General features: G+C 43.5%; 1 protein-coding gene across 2 annotated transcripts in view; it reads left to right on the top strand.

Moving 5' to 3' along the window:
- Nucleotides 1-1,993: 1,993 nt before the first annotated feature.
- Nucleotides 1,994-24,489, top strand: part of LOC122558850 (protein phosphatase 1M-like) — a 49,256-nt gene continuing 26,760 nt past the window's right edge. Inside the window, exon 1 of one of the 2 annotated variants that reach the window (XM_043707693.2) lies at nucleotides 1,994-2,383. In XM_043707693.2, the coding sequence (XP_043563628.2) occupies nucleotides 2,169-2,383 (215 nt within the window). In that variant the 5' untranslated portion in view covers nucleotides 1,994-2,168. The remainder of the gene's footprint in view (nucleotides 2,384-24,489) is intronic. The other variant, XM_043707692.2, reaches the window with a different exon arrangement.

Raw genomic sequence — 24,489 nt, 5'->3', positions numbered from 1 at the left:
AATGCCCCACAAGAGGAAGCATCTGCTCCACGTCTATTTTATTCACACCTTTTATCATCTTGAATAAATTTGATCTCTCGTCATTCTTCTAAATTCCAGAGAGCATTGCCTAAACTGTTCAATCGTTCTTTATATGACAAACCCCTCATCTCTGGGATCAATCTAGTGAACCTCCTCTGAACGGCCTCCAATGCCACTACACCTTTCCTGAAATAAACAGACCAATACTGCACACAATACTCCAGATGTGGTCTCACTAATGCCTTGTACAATTGCAGCTAGGTCCTGTACAAACATGCTACTCTCACTGTGAAGGCCAACGTATCATTTGCCTTAAAATGAAACAAATATCCTGGAAAACTGAAACAAAGTGCTGGAGAAACTCAGCAAGTTTGCAGATGTGGAGAGAGAAACCATTAGTCTCCTTTACCATGCTTATTTTCAGCAACTAGTGTAGGAGAACACCCAGGTCAGGTTGTGGCACCCCCTCACTCCCTCACCGACCACCATTCAGATAATAATCTGCCTTCCTGTTTTTGCTTCTAAAATAGATAGTCTCATATTTATCCATTAGACGTCATCTGTCATGCATTTGCCCACTCACTCAACTTAACAAATCACACTGGAGCATCTCTGCATCCTCTTCACAGCTCACCCGTCCACCCAGCTTTGTGTCATTTGTAAACTTGGAGATAGTACGTTTAGTTCCCTTATTTAAATCATTAATAAATGCTGCATTATAAATAGCTGCGGTCCAATTACTGATCACTACAATACCCATTAGTCACTGATGGCACTCAGAAAAAGGCCTATTTATTCTTACTTATTAATAAAACAAAGAACTGTGGATGCTGAAAGTCTGAAACAAAAACAGAAAGTGCTGGAGCAACTTGTGCAGGTGGCACAATGGTTAGCACTGCTGGCTCACAGCGCCAGGGACCTGGGTTTAATTCCAGTCTTGGGTCACTGTCTGTGTGGAGTTTTCACTTCTCCCCGTGTCTGCGTGGGTTTCCTTTGGGGTCTCTGGTTTCCTCCTACAGTCCAAAACGTGTGCAGGTTGGATGGATTGGCCATGCAGGGATGGGGTGAGTCTGAGAAGGATGCTCTTTGAAGGGTTGGTTTGGACTGAATGGCCTGCTTCCACACGAGAGATTTTATCACACACCAAGTCTGGCAGCATCTGGACAGTAAAAGCAGAATTAACATTTCAGGTCCAGTGACCCTTCTTCAGTACAACATTTCTCAACTTGTTCAAATCACACTGAAATACCTCTGCACCCCCCCAGAAGCAGTTGCTGCTTTCATTCCAATTCTTTATTTTCCACCCTGAATACTGCGCATATCCTTACACACCATCTCCTGGGAGATAGTTCTGGGAGGTAGGCCTGCGAGTAGACAGGCAGGAGACTGGAGCACAGCAAGCCAGGCAGCATCAGGACGTGGAGAAGTCGATGTTTTGAGTGTAACCCTTCTTCAGGACTGGGGGTGGGTGTACGGGGAACTGAAGATAAAGGGAGTGGGGAGGGGGTGTGGGGTCATGAATTGGGAATAAGTGAAGATAGGGCAAAAGTGAGGGCTGCAGATGCTGGAGATTAGAATTGAGAGTGTGGTGCTGGAAAAGCGCAGCAGGTCAGGCAGCATCCGAGGAGCAGGAGAATCGACGTTTTGGGCAAAAGCCCTTCATCAGGAAGGTGAAAACAGGTAAAGGGTACGACCTGGTTGGTCAAAGAGAGGAATGAATCCGGTTGATGGCAGAGGCTAGGAAAGGAGGTTATTGCCTCCTGCCTGTCTACTTTGGATTCCAGCATCAGTGGTTTTTCTTGTCTTGCACAAATAAGATTGGCAAAGAGGGAGTGTATGTGTTGAGTGGATTCTTCGGCTGCTCAGGGTACACCCTTGCAGTGTATGAAGTTGCTCTGAGCTCAGTAATTGGGTGTTCAGTCAATGTGTGACGCTGATTCCGAATTGCTCAATGCTGTGGGATGAACAGGCAGTAGTCTAACAAGTGAACAGGAACTGCCCCGTTTGTTGCCAATGTTTTCCTCCCTGTACAGTACGTGGAATCGTTGCAGGGGGAGGAGAAGTTTCTCAGAGCTGCGTTAGCTTGGACTGGTGGATATCCTCCATTCAGACTCCCCGCCCTGCTGTTTGGAAGCCCGGGCACAGGGATGTTTAAGCGGTTTAAGAGACGGGGCTCTCCCGTGAGCCGGAGCCGCCAGCCCTCTGTTACTGCCCGCCCGGAGCTGACTGCTCGGATGTACTGCCGGCCACACTTTCTCCATCAGAACCCAGCGGAGATGAGCCAGTGCGGAGACCAGAGCGTCAGGCCGGTCCTGCTTCCTCCCAGGAACAAGAAATTGCCTTACAACACCGGCTACGCGGAGTGAGTTACAGCTGGAAATAACTTGTGTTATAACCGGCCCCTCTCCCAACAGCAGAACCAGGCCAGTCATTTCACCTCTGAAGTTTCTTCCGTTCCAGTGGAACCTTACTAAACGCCAGCCTGAGCTTGCTGTTCTGTTTAAAAAAAAAACAAACCCACCCCAGACTCCGTCACCGACTCCATTAACCTCAGTTGTAAACCATGCTGATGGGGAGTTGAGCACCCTGTCCTCAGCAGAAAGTTGCTAGAACCCTTCCGACTCATATACCCATCCAGATGCCTTTTAAATGTTGCAATTGTACCAGCCTCCACCACATTCTCTGGCAGCTCATTCCATACACACAACACCCTCTGTGTGGAAAAAGTTGCCCCTCAGGTCCCTTTTATATCTTTCCCCTCTCAGCCTAAACCTATGCCCTCTAGTTCTGGACTCCCTGACCCCAGGGAAAATACTTTGTCTATTTATCCTATCCATGCCTCTCATGATTTTATAACCTCTATAAGGTCACCCCTCAGCCTCCGACGCTCCAGGGAAAACAGCCCCCGCTTATTCAGCCTCTCCCTATAGCTCAAATCCTCCAATCCTGGCAACATCTTTGTAAATCTTTCCTGAACTCTTTCAAGATTCACAGCATCCTTCCAATAGGAAGGAGACCAGAATTGAACACATTATTCCAAATGTGGCCTAACCAATGTCCTCTACAGCTGCAACATGACCTCCCAACTTTTATACTCAATGCCCTGACTGAGGCCAAGTGCTTGCAAATGTGACTAGGTAGGTTGAGATATCTGGTTGGCATGGATTAGTTGGACTCAAGGGTCTGTTTCAGCGCTGTACATTTTTGTGATTCTAATTCCAAAACAAAGAGGCCTGTTGGCTTCTACAGCCCTCCAATGAGTTCCCCAAGCCCTCCTCTCCAATCACAAGCCAGAGCAAAACTACGCCATTCAGTCCTTTGAACTTGCTCAGCCTTCACCAAAGTTGTTTCGGATCTGAACCTGGCCCCCACTCCCTGAGTGGCAGATGGAGTTTAATTTAGATAAATGTGAGTGTTGCATTTTGGTGAGGCACACCAAGGCAGGACTTCTACGTTAATGGTAGGGTCTACGTTAATGGGGAGTATTGTTGAACAAAGAGACCTAGGGATGCAGGTGCATAGTTTCTTGAAGGTGGAGTGGCAGGTAGACAGGGTGGTGAAGAAGGCATTTGGTATGCTTGCATTGAGTTTAGGAGTTGGGATGTCATGTTGTGGCTGTACAGGATATTGGTGAGGCCACTTTTGACGTATTGTTTTAATTCAGGTTTCGATGCTATAGGAAAGATGCTGTTAAACTTGAAAGGGTGCAGAAAAGATTCATAAGGATGTTGCCAAGGTTGAAGAGCTTTGACTTTCAGGTGAGACTGGTGTTTTTTTCCCTGGAGTGTTGGAGGTTGAGGGGTGACCTAGTAGAGGTTTATAAAATCATGAGGGGCAAGGATAGAGTAAATAGTCAAGGTCTTTTTCCCAGCGTAGGGGAATCCCAAAACTAGAGGGCATAGATAAGAGGTAAAAGATTTAAAAGAGACCTTGAGGGGCAAATTTTCACACAATGGATGGTGTGTGTATGGAACAAGGTGCTAGAAGAAGTGGAGGAGGCTGGTACAATTACAACATTTAAAAGGCATCTGGATGGGTACATATATAGGAAGGGCTTAGAAGGATATGGGCCAAGTGCTTGTAAGTGGGTTGAGATTAATCTAGGATATCCAGTTAGTGCAGACGAGTTGAATTGAAGGGATTGTTTTTTGTGTTGTACATCTCTAAGACTCTGTTAAGAATCTTTCTGTCTCAGCTTTAAATATATTCAATGATCCAGCATCAACATATCCCTGAAATAGAGAACACAAAATATTTACAATCCTCGGCGAAGAAATTCATTTCTGTCGCTGTCTGGTGTTATTATTGAAATGGTGCCTCCAAGTTCTTGATGTCCCCAAGAGGCAAACCAGCTCCCCCCCCCCCCCTGTTGGGTATTGGGGTTAGGATGTCTTGCTGCAGTTATACAGGGCCTTGGTGAGGCCACACCTTGAGTATTGTGCGCGGTTTTGATCTCTTATTCTGAGGAAGGACATGCAACTATTGAGTGAGATTAGTGAAGGTTTACCAGAATGATTCCAGGGATGGCAGGACTGATATATGAGAAAAGAGTGGTTCAACTGGGCTTGTATTTGCTGAAATTTAGAAGAACAAGGGGAGTCTTGATGGGACTGGACAGGCTAGATTCGGGAAGAATGTTTCCGATGTGGGAGAAGTGCAGGACAAGGGGTCATAGTCAAACAATAAGAGGTAAGCCATTCAGGACTGAGATGGGGAAGAATTTCTTCACTCAGAGACTTGTGAACCTGTGGAATTCTCTCCCACAGGAAGCTGATGGGGCCAGTTCATGAAATTTATTCAAGAGGGAGCTGGCGTGGCCCTAGCGGCTAAAGGGATCAAGGGGTATGGGGAGAAAGTGGGAGTGTGCTCCTTAAATTGGCATGATCAGCCATGATCATATTGAATGGTGGTGCAGGCTCGAAGGGCTGCATGGCCTACTCCTGCACTTATTTTCTGTTTCTATCTACCCTACCAAATTCCAGAATCTAATATGTTTCAATTGGATCACTTCTCATTTTTCTAACTCCTATGAGTATAGGCCCAAACTACTCAAACTTTACTTAAAACAACATCTTAATCCCAATAATTGGCTCAGTGCATCATGCAAGCACTGACTGAAATGCTAGTATAACCATGACTAAAGAGACTAAAACTGCATGGAGTACTCTTGTGTGGTTTCAGCAACACCCTTCTTAGCCACAATAAAAGTACCCTCTGTGAGTGCTCTGACTTCTTTGAAATTAAGATCAACATTCCATTTGCCTTCCCAATTATTTGCTGTGTCTACATGTTAACTCTGATTCATATCTAGAGACTATCTAGATCCCTGTATAGAGTCACAGAGATGTACAGCATGGAAACAGACCCTTCAGTCCAACCCGTCCATGCCGACCAGATATCCCAACCCAATCTAGTCCCACCTGCCAGCACCCAGCCCAGATCCCTCCAATCCCCTCCTTTTCATATATCGATCCAAATGTTGCAATTGTACCAGCTTCCACCACTTCCTCTGGCAGCTCATTCCATACACATACCACCATCTGTCTGAAAAAGTTGCCCCTTAGGTGTCTTTTATATCTTTCCCCTCTCGCCCTAAACCTATGCCCTCTAGTTCTTGACTCCCCGATCACAGGGAAGAGACTTTTGTCTATTTATCCTATCCATGCCCCTCATAATTTTGTTAACCTCTATAAGGCCACCCCTCAGCCTCCGATGCTCCAGGGAAAAGAGCCCCAGCTTATTCAACCTCTCCCTATAGCTCAAATCCTCCAACCCTGGCAACATCCTTGTAAATCTTTTCTGAACCCTTTCAAGTTTCACAACATCTTTCCGATAGGAAGGAGACCAGAATTGCATGCAGTATTCCAACAGTAGCCTAACCAATGTCCTGTACAGCCGCAACATGACCTCCCAACTCCTGTAGTCAATACTCTGACCAATAAAGGAAAGCATACCAAACGTCGTCTTCACTATCCCATCTACCTGCGACTCCACTTTCAAGGAGCTATGAACCTGCACTCCAAGGTCTCTTTGTTCAGCAACACTCCCGAGGACCTTACCATTAAGTGTGTACGTCCTGCTAAGATTTGTTTTCCCAAAATGCAGCATCTCGCATTTATTTGAATTAAACTCCATCTGCTACCTCTCTGCCCATTAGCCCATCTGGTCCAGCTCCTGTTGTAATCTGAGGTAACCCTCTTCGCTGTCTACTACACCTCCAATTTTGGTATCATCTGCAAACTTACTAACTGTACCTCTTATGCTCACATCCAAATCATTTATGTAAATGACAAAAAGTAGAGGACCCAGCGCCGATCTTTGTGGCACTCCACTGGTCACAGGCCTCCAGCCTGAAAAACTACCCTCCACGACCACCCTCTGTCTTCTACCTTTGAGCCAGTTCTGTATACAAATGGCTAGTCCTCCGTGTATTCCGTGAGATCTAACCTTGCTAATCTATCTCCCTTGGGGAACCTTGTCGAACGCTTTACTGTAATCCATATAGATCACATCTACTGCTCTGCCCTCATCAATCCTCTTTGTTACTTCCTCAGAAAACTCAATCAAGTTTGTGAGAGACATGATTTCTCATGCACAAAGCCATTTTGACTATCCCTCATCAGTCCTTGCCTTTCCAAATACGTGTACATCCTGTCCCTCAGGATTCCCTCCAACAACTTGCCCACCACCGACGTCGGGCTCACTGGTCTATAGTTCCCTGGCTTGTCCTTACCACCCTTTTTAAACAATGGCACCATGTTAGCCAACCTCCAGTCTTCCGGCATCTCACCTGTGACTATCGATGATACAAATATCTCAACAAGAGGCCCAGCAATTACTTCTCTAGCTTCCCATAGAGTTCTAGGGTACACCTGATCAGGTCCTGGGGATTTATCCACCTTTATGCATTTCTAGACATCCAGCACTTCCTCCTCTGTAATCTGGACATTTTGCAAGGTGTCACCATCTATTTCCCTACATCTTCCATATCCTTTTCCACAGTAAATACTGATGCAAAATATTCGTTTAGTATCTCCCCCATTTTCTGCAGCTCCACACAATGGCCGCCTTGCTGATCTTTGAAGGGCCCTATTTTCGATGTCACTACATTCTGTAATCTCTCTTTTTAAATGATATTTTGCTTTTTCTATTCTCTCGATATCGCACACTAGGTAGAAGGAAGGCATTGTTAGGTTCTTTTACTCTGGAGATTCTTACACATTTGATACAACCACAACACAACAACCTCTGTGAACAAGAAACCATATTTATTAAGCATAGTACAGTACAAGCTTTCTGGAAGAACCTTTAACACAACACCTTGCAGAGCTTACGGGGTTGTGGCAAAAGCTCTCTCTGAACAAAGAAAACAGTCTGTCCTTTATACAAAAATCTTTACATCAAAGTTAGTACTGCCCACAAGACAACCCTCAACCATCCCCTCATAGTCACATGCCACTCAAGATGCAATGCAGTGACCATCCACCTCCAGAAACAATGTCATGCAAATCATCCTTACGCTGAAAGACTGGAGCGACTGGGCTTGTATACGCTTGAGTTTAGAAGGCTGAGAGGCGATCTGATTGAGACGTATAAGATTATTAAAGAATTGGACACTCTGGAGGCAGGAAACATGTTTCCGCTGATGGGTGAGTGCCGAACCAGAGGACACAGATTAAAAATACGGGGTAGACCATTTAGGACAGAGATGAGGAGAAACTTCTTCACCCAGAGAGTGGTGGTTGTGTGGAATGCTCTGCCCCAGAAGGCAGTGGAGGCCCAGTCTCTGGATTCATTTAAGAAAGAGTTGGATAGAGCTCTCAAGGATAGGGGAATCAAGGGTTATGGAGATAAGGCAGGTACAGAATACTGATTAAGGATGATCAGCCACGATCATATTGAATGGTGGTGCAGGCTCGAAGGGCAGGATGGCCTACTCCTGCACCTATTGTCTATTGTCTATCCCTTAATGGTCAAATCTATTGCAAATAATTTTTTGTGACTATAGGGGAATAGTCAAATTCCAACTGTAATGTTCTTATTGATTTCTGGATGAAAATGTAAAATGGCAAGGAAATGGCCGTGTAAACCTCCCACATTCCACCTGTAAGACAAAGACACACCACCTTACCCCTGGGGAGTTCAATTTCTTGCAGGTCAGTAGAGCAAATTAACTCTTCAATATCTCAGGATGAGGTCATGCAGAGTGAATATAGGGAGTTAGGTTAAAAAGCAGGACCTCAAGATTACTCCCAGTGCCATGGGCTGTTGAGAACTGGAATAGGAGGATGGACAGATAAATGCATGGCTGAGGAGCTGCTGCAGGGGGCAGGGATTCAGATTTTTGAATCAATGGGATCTCTTCTGGGGCAGAGGTGAACTGTACAAGAGGGACAGATTGCACCTGAACTGGAGAGGGGCCAATATTCTGGTGGAGAGATTTGCTGGAGTTATTCAGGAGGGTTTAAACCAGTCTGGCAGTGGGGTGGGATCCTAAGCAACAGTGAGTTAAGTGTGAGGGTTGAGGCCGGTACAAAAGTTAAAGAGATCAAGTAAAACAGTCAAGGCAGTCAAGAATACAGTAGGGAACAATGGAAGACTGATGAATTAAACTGCATTTATTTCAATGCAAGAGGCCTGACATGTCAGGTAGATGAACTCAAGGCAAGGAGGGGAACATGAAACTGAGATATCACAATTGGCAACTCATTGTTCCAGGTCACAGAAGAGTAGAAGGGGAGGTAAGAGAAGAGGGGGAGTGGAGTTTTTGATTAGGGAAAACATCATGGCAGTACTTAGGATATTATTGAGGGATCATATAGTGAAGCAACATGGGTATAATTGAGAAATAAGGAGGTGATGGGATTGTAGTATAGGCCTTCCAATAGTCAGTGGGAAATTGAGGAGTAAATATGTAGGGAGGTCATAGATAGCTATTGTTGGAGGGGATTGTGAGACATAGGATTTGTGTGCAGTTGGAGAGGCAAGGACTTAGCGAGTTTTGAGAAGATTTGTAGCTCAGGTTGAGGTTCTGGATGTAGGTTTGCTCGCTGAGCTGGAAGGTTTGTTTTCAGATGTTTTGTCACCGTCCTAGGCAACATCATCAGTGAGCCACTGGATGAAGCACTGGTGGCATGGCTGGCATTCTATTTATGTGTTTAGGTTTCCTTGGGTGGGTGGTGATGTCATTTCCTGTTCTTTTGCTCAGGGGGTGGTAAACGGGATCCAAGTCAATGTGTTTGTTGATAGAGTTCCAGTTGGAATGCCATGCTCTTAGGAATTCTTGTGTATGTCTCTGTTTGGCTTGTCCTAGGATGGGTGTGTTGTCACAGTCAAAGTGGTGTCCTTCCTTATCTGTATGTAAGGATACTAGTGAGAGAGGGTCATGTCATTTTTTGGCTAGTTGATGTTCATGTTCAAGACAAGGACTGATTAGGGATAGTCAGTGTGGCTTTGTGCTTGGGAAACTATGTCTGTCAAACTTGATTAAGGTTTTTGAGGACATAACCGAAAGGATTGATGAGGGCAGATCTGCATGGACTATAGTAAAGCCGTTGACAAGGATCTGGATGGTAGACTGCTTATTAAAGTTAGATCACATGGGATTCAGGGAGAGCTTGCCAATTGGAATCAAAATTGGTTTGATGGTAGGGGAGAGAGAGAGTGTGTGATGGTGGAGGGTTGCTTTTCAACAACTGGAGGACTGTGACTGCCAGTGTTCCACGGTTATTTGTCATTTATGTAAACGATTTGGGTGAGAATTTTGGAGGAATGGTTATAAGTTTGTGAAGGACACCAAAGTTGGTGGTACAGTCGACAGTGAAGATTATCTAAGATTGCAAAAGGATCTTCATCTCCCACACCTCATCCCATTGACCCAAATGATCGAGTTTAATTTTTTGATAAAGTTGAGGCATCGCATTTTGGTGAAGTGAACAAGGGCATGATGTATCACTTAATGGTAGAACCCCGTGTAGCGTTGTTGAACAGAGACCAGGTTCAGGTGTATAATTCTTTGAGGATAAAATGAGGACTGCAGATGCTGGAGATCAGAGCTGAAAATGTGTTGCTGGAAAAGCGCAGCAGATCAGGCTGCATCCGAGGAGCAGGAGAATCGACGTTTCGGGCATGAGCTCTTCTTCAGGAATGAAGCAACACATTTTCAGCTGTAATTCTTTGAAACTTGCGTCACAGGCAGACAGAGTGGTTAAGTCGTTAAGCACGGTTGCAATCATTGCTCAGACCATTAAGTATAGGAATTGGGACATCTCATTGAGGTTGTATAGGACATTATCGAGGTCTCTTCTGGAGCACTGTGTGGAGTCCTGGTCGCCCTGCTTTAGGAAGGATATTATTAAATTGGAAAACGTGTAGAAAGGATATTGCAGGGACTGGAAGGATTGATTAATAAGGAGATGCTGGACGGGCTAGGACTTATTTCACTAGAGCAAACGAGGTTAAGTGGTGACCTTTTATAGAGGTTTATAAAACCTTGAGCATAAATAAAGTGAATAGCAAAGGTCTTTTCCCCAAGGTAAGACAGTCCAAGCTAAAGGTTTAAGTTTGGAGGAGAAAAATTTAAAAGCAAGTTTTTTCCCTACAGAGGATGGTGCCTAGCCTCGGAGCAGGTATCGTTCTTGAATGCCCCCCTGACAACCCAGGAAGTACAGGAGGCAGTTAGGCAGCTTCAGAGTGGCAAAGCGCCTGGGCCAGACAGATTCCAGGCTGAGTTCTATAAAGGATTTATAGGGGAACTGGCCGGGCCACTCGTAAATATCTATAACTATTCACGTAGGCAAAAGTGAGGACTGCAGATGCTGGAAACCAGAGTCTAGATTAGAGTGATGCTGGAAAAGCACAGCAGGTCAGGCAGCATCCGAGGAGCAGGAAAATTGAAGTTTCGGGCAAAAGCCCTTCATCAAGCCCTGATGAAGGGCTTTTGCCCGGACTGTCGATTTTCCTGTTCCTGGGATGCTGCCTGACCTGCTGTGCTTTTCCAGAACCACTCTAATCCAGACCCATATATGGAATGAGCTGGTATATGTGGAAGTGGTAGAGGTGGGTGCAATTACAACATTTAAAAGATATTTGGACAGGTACATGGATCGGAAAGGTTTGGGGGTATATTGACCAAACGGAGGCGAATGAAATTGATCAGTTTAGGAAATCTGGTTGACACAGACAAGTTGATCCGTCAGGCCGTTTCTGTAGAGTATGACTCACTATACTCCACCTGCCAAATTTATGCTCACTTGTAACCTAACTATATACCTTTGCGGATATGCAGCTTACTTTCCCAGCTAGGTTTGTATCATCAACACTTCTTTCAATCCCTTCATCGAAGTTAATAAAATAGATTGCAAGTAATTAAGACCCTAATTTATAGTTTGCAAGTTGAAACTGGCTCATTAATCCTGACTTTCAGTTTTCTTTCATTAGCCAATACTCTACACATGTCAATATATAACACCCAGCACCATGAGCTGTTATCTTGTGCAGTAACCTTTTATGTGGCACCTTATTGAGTTCTTTTTTTGGACTTTTGAATATGCTGCAAATACAAAGGTTGCCTTTATCTACCCTGCCCGTTACATCCTCAAAGGATGTATATAAATCTATCAAGCACAACTGAAGCAGAGTCAGTGTAATTTTATAATTTTCTAAATGACCTGCTAATACTTCCCTAATCATGGATTCTAGCATTTCCCAATGATAGGTGTGAGCTTCCTGGAGCTTCCTTCCCCTCCTCTCTTGATGCTATATTTCCAGTTTTCCAATCTGCTCAGATCTTTCCAGAATTGATAGAATTTTGGAAGATTACAGTCAATGCACTCATTGTCACTGCAGCCACTTCCTTTTAGGCCTTAGATGATTCAGTTTGTGGAATTTGGAGTCTTCAGTCCCATTAGTTTTCCTACTCACATTTTGCTAGCTCTGCCACTTTCTGAAGAAAGGTCACTAGACTCTGCTTTCTCTCCTCAAATTCTGCCAGATGGGCCGAGTTTTCCCAGCAATCTCAGGTTTTTTTTTGCTAGTGATGGTTTTAAGATACTCTCTCCTCTTTTGCTTCTTTACTGCTATTCTCGATATGCACACAGCATTTTCTTCCAGGAAGTGATACAAATCTTCAAACTGCGTATTGCACCTAAATTGGAAGGGGAAAATATACTGGCAGGGAGATTTGCTAGAGCTGCGCGGGAGGATTTAAACCAGTAAGGTGTGGGGGAGGTGAGGTAGAACCCAGGGAGATAGTGAGGAAGGAGATAAATCTGAGACGGGTACAGCTGAGAACAGAAGTGAGTCAAACAGTCAGGGCAGGCAGGAACAAAGCAGAGAGCAAGGTAGGACTGATACATTAAACTGCATTTATTTCAATGCAAGGGGCCTAACAGGGAAGGCAGATGAACTCAGGGCATGGTTAGGAACATGGGACTGGGACGGACAGGGCTGGCAGCTTAATGTTCCAGGATACAAATGCTACAGGAAGAATGGAAAGAGAGGAGAGGGAGTGGTATTTTTGATAAGGGATAGCATTACAGCTGTACTGAGGCAGGATATTCCCGGAAATACATCCAGGGAAGTTATTTGGGTGGAACTGAGAAATAAGAAAGGGATGATTACCTTATTGGGATTGTCTTATAGACCCCCTAATAGTCAGAGGGAGAAACAGATTTGTAAGGAGATCTCAGTTATTTGTAACAATAATAGGGTGGTTATGGTAGGAGATTGTAACTTTCTAAACATAGACTGGGACTGCCATAGTGTTAAGGGTTTAGATAAAGACGAATTTGTTAAGTATGTGCAAGAAAATTTTCTGATTCACTATGTGGATGTACCTACTAGAGAAGGTGCAAAACTTGATCTACTCTTGGGAAATAAGGCAGGGCAGGTGACTGAGGTGTCAGTGGGGGAGCACTTTGGGGCCAGTGATCATAATTCTATTAGTTTTAAAATAGTGATGGAAAAGGATAGACCAGATCTAAAAATTGAAGTTCTAAATTGGAGGAAGGCCAATTTTAATGGTAGTTGGCGAGAACTTTCAAAAGCTGATTGGGGGCAAATGTTCACAGGTAAAGGGACGGCTGGAGAATGGGAAGCCTTCAGAAATGAGATAACAAGAATCCAGAAAAAGTATATTCCTGTCAGGGTGAAAGGGAAGGCTGGTAGGTATAGGGAATGCTGGATGACTAAAGAAATTGAGGGTTTGGTTAACAAAAAGAAGGAAGCGTATATAAGGTGTAGACAGGATAGATCGAGTGAATCCTTAGAAGAGTTTAAAGGAAGTAGAAGTATACTTTTGAGGGAAATCAGGAGGGCAAAAAGGGAACATGAGATAGCTTTGGCAAATAGGGTTAAGGAGAATCTAAAGTAGTTTTACAAATACATTAAAGTCAAAAGGATAATTGGGAGAGAATAGGGCCTCTCAAAGATCCTTTTATGTGGAGCTGCAAAAAATAGGGTGGATACTAAACAAGTATTTTGCATCAGTATTTACTGGAAGATATAGATGTAGGGAAATAGATGGTGACATCTTGAAAAATGTACATATTACAGAGGACGAAGTACTGGATGTCTTGAAATGCATAAAGGTGGATAAATCCCCAGGACCTGATCAGGTATAGCCTGGAACTGAGAAATACGAAAGGGATGATTACCTTATTGGGATTGTATGGGAGCCTAGGGAAGTAATTGCTGGGCCTCTTACTGATATATTTGTATCATCGATAGTCACAGATGAGGTGCCAGAGGACTGGTGGTTGACTAACGTGGTACCACTGTTTACGAAAGCTGAGCCAGGGAACTATAAACGAGTGAGCCTGACATCGGTGGTGGGCAAATTGTTGGAGGGAATCCTGAGGGACAGGATATATATGTATTTGGAAAGGCAAGGACTGATGAGGGGTAGTCAACATTGCTTTGTGTGTGGGAAATCATGTCTCACAAACTTGAGTGAGTTTTTTGAAGAAGTAACAAAGAGGATTGATGAGGGCAGAGTGGTAGATGTGATCTATATGGACTTCAGTAAGGCGTTTGACAAGGTTCCCCATGGGAGACTGGTTAGCAAGGTTATACATCTCTGAATTCAGGGAGAACTAGCCATTTGGATACAGAACTGGCTGAAAGGTAGAAGTCAGAGGGTGGTGGTGGAGGGTTGTTTTTCAGACTGGAGGCCTGTGACCAGTGGAGTGCCACAAGGATCGTTGCTGGGTCCACTACTTTTCGTCATTTATGTAAATGATTTGGATGTGAGCATAAGAGGTATAGTTAGTAAGTTTACAGATCACAGCAAAATTGGAGGTGTAGTCGACAGCGAAGAGGGTTACTTCATATTATAATAGAATCTTGATCAGATGGGCCAATGGGAGGAGAAGTGGCAGATGGTAATTTAATTCAGATAAATGTGAGGTGCTACATTTTGGGAAAGCAAATCTTAGCAGGGTTTATACACTTAATGGCAAGGTCCTGTGCAGTGTTGCTGAACAAAGAGACCTTGGAGTGCAGGTTCATAGCTCCTTGAAAGTGGAGTCGCAGGTAGATAGGATAGTGAAGAAGGCATTTGGTATGCTTTCCTTAATTGGTCAGAGTATTGAGTACAGGAGTTGGGAAGTCATGTTGCGGCTGTACAGGACACTGGTTAGGCAATGCATTCTCATCATTCCAGCCACTTCCTTTTAGGCCTTAGATGATTCAGTTTGGTTAGGCCACTGTTGGAATATTGCATGCAGTTCTGGTCTCCTTCCTATCGGAAAGATGCTGTGAAACTTGAAAGGGCTCAGAAAAGATTTACAAGGATGTTGCCAGGGTTGGAGGATTTGAGCTATAGGGAGAGGCTGAACTGGCTGGGGCTGTTTATCCTGAAGCGTTGGGGGCTGAGGGGTAATCTTATAGAGGTTTATAAAATCATGAGGGGTATGGATAGGATAAGTCGAGAAAGTCTTTTCCCTGGGGTGGGCGAATCCAGAACTAGAGGGCATAGGTTTAGGGTGAGAGGGGCAAGATATAAAAGAGACCTAAGGGGCAACCTTTTCACGCAGAGGACAGTACATGTATGTAATGAACTTCCAGAGGAACTAGTGGAGTCTAGTACAATTGCAACATTTAAAAGGCATTTGAATGGGTATATGAATCGGAAGGGTTTGGAGAGATGTGGGCCAGGTGCTGGCAGGTGGGACTAGATTCGGTTGGGAAATCTGGTCGGCATGGACAGGTTGGACGAGAGGGTCTGTTTCCGTGCTGTACATCTCTATGCATGCCATTTTGTTGTGATTTTAATTAAAGTTCAATTGTGTATGCCCAATTCCTCCATTCTTGCAGGCAGTGCAATACAGTTCGTGACAATTTGCACTGTGAAACAATTTCTCTTCCCCTTCTTATACTCATTAAAATTCTACCCATTGTGGAATACTAATAGCAAGATTTTAAAAGTACACTTGCGAGCTACTGCACATAGTTTCTACAGCCCTACAACCACCAAGCTAATTTGTTCGATCTCATTATTAAACTTCTATTTCTAGCCTTGCCAGCAATTTGCTACAAAATAGTTTGTGTTTGAGTGGATCTGTAGTTGAAGGAGAAGTTGAATCAGGAAGCAGTGATTTAAATAATGACAAGCCTGGAGTTTAACTATTGCAACACTGTACTTATCCAAAGTGTGCTTCAGTGAAGTTGTCTGACTGTAGGTGTAATCCCTTCATCGCTCCTAAATGCAAATGTCCCGTAGTTGCTCCCCAGCCTGAATCAATGGATGGAGATGTCTAGAAATGTGTTGAAAGACTCATTTAGTTTATGGTAAGCTGAAAGATTTGGCACTCTCGTGCAACTTAGTCAGGGATACAAGTTTCATGGGTGATCGAGCATGAATAGAAATAGGATTTCTGGCAGGCTGGCTGACTGTTAAGAACCTTCTGCTGAATTTATGGTGAGGCAGAGAATTTGTTGCAGAGCAATTTATGGAGTTCTGAGAGTTCTCTTTACTCCATGAAATAATGTTGCAAGATCAGAAAGGCAGTGAAGGATAGTGTTAACAGCTTTAGCCTTTCCTGCAGGCATTTGTTGAGCTTCAAGTAATGTTGAGTCAAATGAGCACCACTGTCTTGACTTTGACGGCTGATAAAAAATCCAAGTTGGGTGTTTAATCCTATATTGGATGGACGTCCTGCTGATGTGACATATGCTTCCATGGTGTTCAATGGGCTGAATTCGATTTGCATTTTTTAACAACAATAAGAGATCTGGAAACAATTTATTTTTAGAAATGAAACCAAAATGCAGACTCTTGCCTGTGAATCACTTGTTTACATTGCTTGTGTTTTTATGGTTAAGGATCTCATTCGAGTGTTAAAATGTGTGGTCAGGTATTGACATTTCCTGTGACAGTCAAGGCCATGGCACTCGATAACAACAGAGATTTGCTTGGATGATTGGTGTTACGTGTTACATGAAGTAAGATGACTCTCCATAGACACCAGCAGAATTATGACTAGCTTATCCCCTTCCCGTTTTGTAGTTGACAGGCAACCGCAAAATACTCTGAGTCAGCGTCCAGCAGACTTGTGATGAGATTCTTTGATTACCTCAGCAGACCTTTCAAAGGAATGATGCAGTATGTCAGACTTTAGTTCTCAAAATGTACACTTGCTTGCTGGTGTAGAAGGTGTCCTTTGCTGAGGATTGATGCACCTGTGTGGAACTGAACAGTCACTGCCCATAGCAGCGGTGTGCGTTCTGTTTCGGGTAATTTCCTGGCTCAATGCATTGGCGTCTGGAGTAACTCAGCAAACTTGAAGGCTCACCATTCTGGGGTGATGGCACGTGTGAATCATAGAATCTATTCAGCCCATCGAGTCTGCACTGACTCTTCGAAGAATATCCCACCTCCTCTCCTTAACCCTGCCTTAACCATGGCCAATCCACCCAACCTGGACATCTTGCAGGAGGAAACCAGAGCACCTGGTGGAAACCCACGCAGATGCGGGGAGAATGAGCAAACTTTCTGGGTTACTCCAGAGGCCAATGCACTGAGCCAGGAAATTACCCGAGACAGAACGCACACCGCTGCTATGGCCAGTGACTGTTCAGTTCCACACAGGTGCATCAATCCTCACCTTCCACACCAGCAGGCAAGTGTACATTTTGAGAACTAAAGTCTGACATACTGTATCATTCCTTTCAAAGAACTGCTGAGATAACCAAAGAACTCAGACAGTTGCCCGAGGCTGGATTCAAAACCAGGGTCCCTGAACGCTGTATGGCAGTTGTGCTAACCACTGTGCTACCATGCTGCCCCTTTGGGGTGGAGTCAGGTCTCCTGTCTCCTGGGGGAAATTGGAAGTGATCACAGGGTCAGCGAATGCCTGTTTGGATTGTTTGTAACCAAATAAATATATTTTTAAAACACTAAATTTAAATTTCAAAATGGCATCCTTCTGCTCCCTGTACTAATGTATCGTCCCATTCCCCCCCCCCCCCCCCAGTCGAAGCAAAATGCTCAGAGACACAGTATAGCTTTACCTCCTTCATCTTTATTCTGGGCCTTGGAGGGAGAGAGAACAATCACCCATGTACACAGGGACATGAGTTCTTGGTCTTCTCTGGAAGAGCAGTTTATTAATGAATTATACAGTCATTTTACAGGAAAGAGCGTCCAGATAAGACAACATACATATTGATTGGGTGACCATTACAATCAGTGAGTGTCATAGCAAAGATTAAGCCATCTGGTGGTACACAATGAATGTTCTTTACCTTAACTAGCATCATATAATAAATACTTGTTAAACTGAGCTTCCATACTGAATGCTTCCAATATTGTTAAATAGCTGTACATAATGAATTCTTTTCCATGTTGTTAATCCATTACCCTTTCCTCCAGCACCCCATTGTTAACTGCAAGTTCCTTTCTGATCTGAGTCATGGTCAGCTGAACCTCTTGTTTCACAAAACTCAAAACTTAACCCCTTCCCTACCTGCTCATACCTAATACATATTCTCAGATGCAGTTATTTTCTTAAATATTAGGCCCTCCAGCTACCAGCACTTATCATCTGATTCTCCATCCATATCCAATCATTCCAACGTGTGTCCCCTATCTACCCACTCATGCTCACAAGATACCATTATGACTCCTTGTAGCCCCAGTGCAGGGCAATGTCACTCACCCATCGTCACGTGCCCTTGCCAATCATCCATGCCAATTCATCTACCATGCACCACAAGTAGACTTCAGGAACCATGATGAGATGAAACAAAATAAAAGTCTAAATATCAAAAGTTTAAGCAAAACTCATCATTCATAAAGGCCCATTTAAATCCCCTCCTGTATTTTATCTCCTACAAAACAGAGAGAACCCCATCTCAAAAGCAGGTAATCATTTAACATCTTTGAGTTTTAATTCAAATTGGGAACTTAGGATCCTCAGGGGTAATGATCTGCTTTAAAAAAAGGCCAAGCTTAATAAATGTATCCATTTAGGTCATTTCAGCAGACAGTTATTATTAGTGCTAGGACAGACTTTGAAATCTAAATGGCAAAGGTAGCTGGTTCTTTTTAAATGGCTAGAGATTTAAATAACTTGCAGAACTTCACAATTTTACATATTTTATCTACTCTTCGAGAGCGGTTAAGATCACTCTTAGAATGTCATAACTCCCACACTGAGTTAAGGCATACGAGTAGATGTGCTTATTCAAATAACCCTAATGATTTTGGGTTTCCCTCTTGTGTGAATCGTGCCCCAGCCTAATCCTGCTACAGACAAACATGTGATTCTGGCAGAACTTCGGCACCCAGATCCCAGTTACCATGTTTTTAAAGATCCCCAGAATCTCTCTAATTCTGTGAAAATCCAGGCCTGTGTCAGTGTCAAGTTGATTGGGTGGATTTGGGGACAGGGATTGAAGAGATATGGAAGCTGTGTGGGTAAAAGGCACAGGAACAAGTTCTTCATGTGGAAGGTAGACACCAGTTTGGACTGACTGGGCCTTTTCCACAATGTAACATCGACAAAACGCAACAGTTTGCTCATGTTCCGGAACCTATGACCCCTGTCAGTACTTTCGAATAGCTCAGTTAGTGTTGGATTGCTTTCTCTTTTTTGTTTACCCCTTGCTTTCTGCTTCAATCAGAAGGAGGGAGGCTGGTATTATGATATGGAATATTTTTGATTTGGAGATGCCGGTGTTGGACTGGGGTGTACAAAGTTAAAAATCACACAACATCAGGTTATAGTCCAACAGGTTTAATTGGAAGCACATTAGCTTTCGGAGCGACGCTCCTTCATCAGATGATTGTGGAGGGCTCGATCGTAACAGAATTTATAGCAAAAATTTGCAGTGTGATGGAACTGAAATTATACATTGAAAAATTGATTGTCTGTTAAGCCTTTCATCTGTTAGAATACAGTGATAGTTTCACTTCTTTCATGTGTAAGTCACAAAACCTTTTTTTTTAAAGTTGCATTCTCGGGTTAGCTGTTAACAATGGTGATAGCTAGACAATATGTTGAAGGTGTTAGCCCCCTGTGTTCTCTGTCTATGACCTGATGTTTAGATTGATTCTAATCTAAAAAGTGAGATAACAGAGTTTTACATAAATTCATGCAGTTTTTGAGCTCAGAGTGATCTGTCGTGGAGAACAGCAAGAAGAATCATTGATAAATACTGTTCAATTCTTCCAGCTTTATTTTTCACACCTTGACTTGGCTGAAGGAAGAGGAACACAGAATTTTTAGATAATGAGAGGTCTGCATTAATTTGGTGCCCTTCATATCCTTGTGGAAATCCAAAACAATTCTCACTAGGTTGGGGAGCATAGGTGCAGCAAGGACCTACAATAACACCATAATGATTAACAGAAACAGGAATTCCTGGAGAATCTCCACAGGTCTAGCAGCATCTGTGGAGAGAAAACAGAGTCAATGTTTTAAGTTTTTTTTATATAAAATTTACTCATGGCACCTGGACATTGCTGGCTGGCCAGCATTTATTGTCGGCTACTAAGCTGCCCTTGAACTCAGTGGCTTGCTAGGCCATTTAAGAGACAGTCACATTCTTGTGGGTCTGGAGTTGCATGTAGGCCATACCAGGTGAGGAGAGCAGATGTTCTGCCCTGAAGGGCATTAATAAACTAGACGTTTTTTTTAACAGTTGTATTAATTCCAGATTTTCTTTTAAACATTGGATTCAATTTCACCTTTTGCTATGGTGGGATTCAAACCCAGGTCCCCGGAACATTAGATGAGTTTCTGGATTAATGGTCTTAGTGATCATACCACTAGGCCATCACCTAGTGCCCCCCACTCCAATTTTGAGAAGAGTCACTAGACTCAAAAAGGTAATTCTGCTCTCTCTTCACAGATGTTGCCAGACCTGCTGAGTTTCCTCAGTAATTTCTGTTTTTGTTTCAGGTTTCCAAGAGCGTTTTACTTTTTGTTTCATACGCTAATGAGTAACCTATTTTAGTGGTTTTGATTAAGGGATCAGTATTGGTTGTATAGGGCATGGCAAGAACATTGTGATCTTTGAAAATCTATTCTGTCTGGCTGAGTTCACCAGTTAAGGGTGAAGGATGTTAACTTGGATAACACAGCGTTCCCTCAGTGCTACATGGAGTTCTTGGCTCAGTTAATGTGCCACGTATTATGAAGTCTAGGAGTGGAACTTGCTGTCAGGTCACAAGGGTGCAAGTTCAAGAATGCTGTCACTGAGCCAAGCAGCACTTTTATAAAATCAACTAGTTAAAAACAAGGACTGCAGATGCTGGAAACCAGAGTGTAGATTAGAGTGGTGCTGGAAAAGCACAGCAGGTCAGGCAGCATCCAAAGAGCACTTGTATAAAAGGCAAGTTTACATTTTTATTTTAATTTTAAAGTCAGGATGCTGTTAGTAATCATATGCAGCTTGATCTGTCACTCGTGCTCACTGACTCCCGGTCCATTAATTTTAAAATCAGTCTCCTTGTGTTCTTTATGGCCTTAACACAACCTCTGTAGCCTCCTTCAACCCTGCAACCCTCGGGCGACCTCTCTTATGCCCCTCCACTTCCTTCCCTTTCTAAATCTCTCCAAATCTCAGCTTGAACAGGCTGCTCAAACCCTACCACTTAGTGACCTATCCCAATATCTTCTTTGGCTCCATGTGTGACTACACTACAGTGGAGCATCTTAGGAGCAAGATTTCCTGTAGACTGCGTGGTTGAAGTAAAAAATGCACTGCACGTTTATACATTTTAAAGGAATAAATAAGCCGTACCTACACACTGCCTCCTTTACGATGCGTGCTTACGTGTTTGTCTTAATCACATTGTAACAAGCCAGTGTTGCACAGCAAACCGAGCTGGAGGGAATGTTGCTTTCCATGATTTACTATATTAAAAACATCATACAAATGTACGTTGCTTGTGACACGATAAGTATTGTTAGACTATGTTCTTAGAACATAGAACAGTACAGTATAGGAACGGAACCTTCCATCCACAATGTTGTGCCAAACATGACGTCAAATTAAAGTAATCCCTTCTGCCTGCCCTTGGTCCATATCCCTTCGTACCTTGCATATTCTTATCTAAAAGTCTCTTAAACACCCCTATTGTAACTGCCTACACCACCACCCTGGGAGTGGGTTCCACACTCTACTACGCTGTGTAAAAGAAAACCTGCCCCGCACATCTCCTTTTAACTTGCCCCCTCACCTTTAATGCATGCTCCATAGTTTCAGACATTTCAATTTGAGGAAAAAGATTCTGACAGTCAATCCTACCTATGCATCTCATAATTTTATAGACTTCTGCTCAGCCTCTGCTATTCTAGAGGAAAATGAGTTTTTCCAGCCTCTCCTAGCTCATACCCTCTAATCCAGGCAGATTCTAGTGCACCTCTTCTGCACCCTTTCCAAAGCTTCCATATCCTTCCTGTAATGTGGTGACCAGAATTGAACGCAGTACTCTTAAATGTGGCATGGAATGAAGTCTTGTTCTATTCTGATGGTACTATTCTGGGTGAATTTCTTCCAATAACGGGAAGGGACTGAGTGTGCTGGAAATTGATGAAGAGTTATTAGCGGTGATGCAGAAGGGAGTGAGATGGTAAGGTGCCAGGATGGGTGAGGAGTTTGGGAGCATGATGTAGGTGAGAGGTCATTCATTGAACAAGAAATGCGCAGAGTTCTCGAGTCTGTGCCGATGCGTTCATATTATAGCTAACTTGCTGCTTAAATTTCTCATGATGGGGAGGTGCCGGAGTTGGGCTGGGTTAAACAAAGTCAGAAGTCACACGGCACCAGGTTATAATGTAACAGGTTTATTTGAAATCACAAGTTTTCGGAACGCTGCTCCTTCAAGCAGGTTCACTTGGTGTTGTGTGACTTCTAAATGTTTCACATAATTGCATGGTCATCTTCATTTGCTGGACCCAAATTCCGATGACATCTTCAGAATATTGCACAAAATGCATGTCATTTTTAGTCATTGTATATACTCCAGCAGTGTATTTATTTCACCTTGGTCCCCAGGTTTCATTCTGCCTGAAAACAATGCCCTTGCATGCACTAATGAGGGAACATGTTGCTACATTCTGTGCTTTCCATGTCATGTCTGTGTTTGGTTTGGAGCAAATGAGTTATGGCAAGTCTTAAAACAGAGAAAACTATGTTAACTAGAATAACTAAAGCATGGTCGATTGCATGTGTTTGCATCAAACAAAAAAATGTAAAACTACTAAAAAGTGGACAAGTAACTTTTTCCATTAATTAATATAACACGCAAGCTTTAGCATTGTGGCTCAGCACTGTGCACTTTAATAGTTTTGTAAAACTTTAATCAGAAGTGCATAAATGTTTAAGTTTTGCTCACTCTTTGTTTCTACTTAAGAAAAATTCACATCTCCAACACAAAGACGAATTGGTGGAGGCTGGTACAATTACAACATATATAACCATCCAGATGTCTTTTATATGAATAGGAAGGGTTTAGAGGGATATAGGCCAAGTGCTGGCAACTGGGACTGGATTAACTTAGGATATTTGGTTGGCATGGATGAGTTGGACTGAAGGATCTGTTTCAATGCTGTATATCTCTGACATCAGATGGAAAGGAGCTAGATTATATCTAGCACCAAACAGTTGAAATGAAGAATGAATTCGGGTTTGGTGACTGTACCAATGCACAATATAGATACAATAAAGTGGACCATATTTTTCCAAACATTTTTCCCCTCACTGGTAGAAACATTACATCAAAGTGTCTTTTGTTTCCAGCGATTAAACAGGCGCCATCTTCAAATGACTGACCTCCCGCCCTCTCTCCCCACACTTTCCTTGGAGTTCTACACAGAGGTGTACCCTAAAAGGAGAAAGTACCTGCAAGCAAAGAACTAACTCAAAAATATTGTGGGGCATTGTTAAATTCTGGAAATCTGTAGACCAAATGAACAGGAGCTGAAAAAAATGCTCAAAAAATGTACATGCAAGTTGTATCAATTATTTAGCAAGATAATAGAAGAGAAACGAACACTAGCTACACAAATGCATTTGCATGAAGGTTATGTTATTGAATTGAATTGAATGGAATTGAATTTATTGTCACGTGTACCGAGACACAGTGAAAAGCTTTGTCTTGCCAGCAATACAGACAGATCACAGAGTTAAGTAGCATAGATAGTAAATACTAGGTAAACAGCGGCAAAAACAAAAACACAGGTACAAATGAATGTTGAGAGTTTGCATCCATTCAGTATTCTAACAGTAGGGTAGAAATTGTTTTGAAACCGGCTGGAGTGCATGTTCAGGCTTCTGTACCTTCTCCCCGATGGTAGAGGTTGTAGGGTTGGATTGACGTTTGAGAATGCTGCCGGCCTTTCCTTGACAGCGGGCCTGGTACAGAGGAAACTCGATTATCCAAATGCCAATTATCCGATAATCATATTATCTGAAGGAGATCTCGAAGTCCTGGTAGAAACATTACATCAAAGTGTCTTTTGTTTCCAGCGATTAAACAGGCGCCATCTCCAAATGACTGACCTCCCGCCCTCTCTCCCCACACTTTCCCTGGAGTTCTACACAGGGGTGTACCCTAACCCCCCCCCCCCACCTTCCCAGGAATAGTCTCTCCAACATTGGCCTGTACAGGGCAAACATGGAACCTGTCAAAATTTGCAGTAAAAAGTTGTGTATGTGTCTGTGCGCTCTTTGGAGACTTACCCCACAGAGGCAGCTGCAGCAACAGCAGTCTTGGTGTACAATCCGGCAACCCTGGAGAGGGGCCGGAGGGGGGAGTGGCCGTGGGCTCCCACGCTTTGTGATGGGGAAAGGGGGTGGGTTTGGAACTGGGTTGGGAGTGGGCTTGGGGGGGATTGACCGGGTTGGGCAATGTTGGACAGGGAGGTGGTGACGAGCGGGGGGGATAGGGGTGTTTGGGGCGGGGTCTCATGCACTGTGCACTGCTGCAGTCTCCTGAATAGGGAGCAGGCTTTAAAA

Source organism: Chiloscyllium plagiosum, unplaced genomic scaffold (genome assembly GCF_037043375.1).
Source record: "Chiloscyllium plagiosum isolate Xiang-an unplaced genomic scaffold, Cpla_swu_hap1 HiC_scaffold_14, whole genome shotgun sequence".
Lineage (NCBI taxonomy): Eukaryota > Metazoa > Chordata > Chondrichthyes > Orectolobiformes > Hemiscylliidae > Chiloscyllium > Chiloscyllium plagiosum.
The sequence above is the reverse complement of the archived record's forward strand: the minus strand, read 5'-3'. Positions and strand labels throughout refer to the sequence as shown.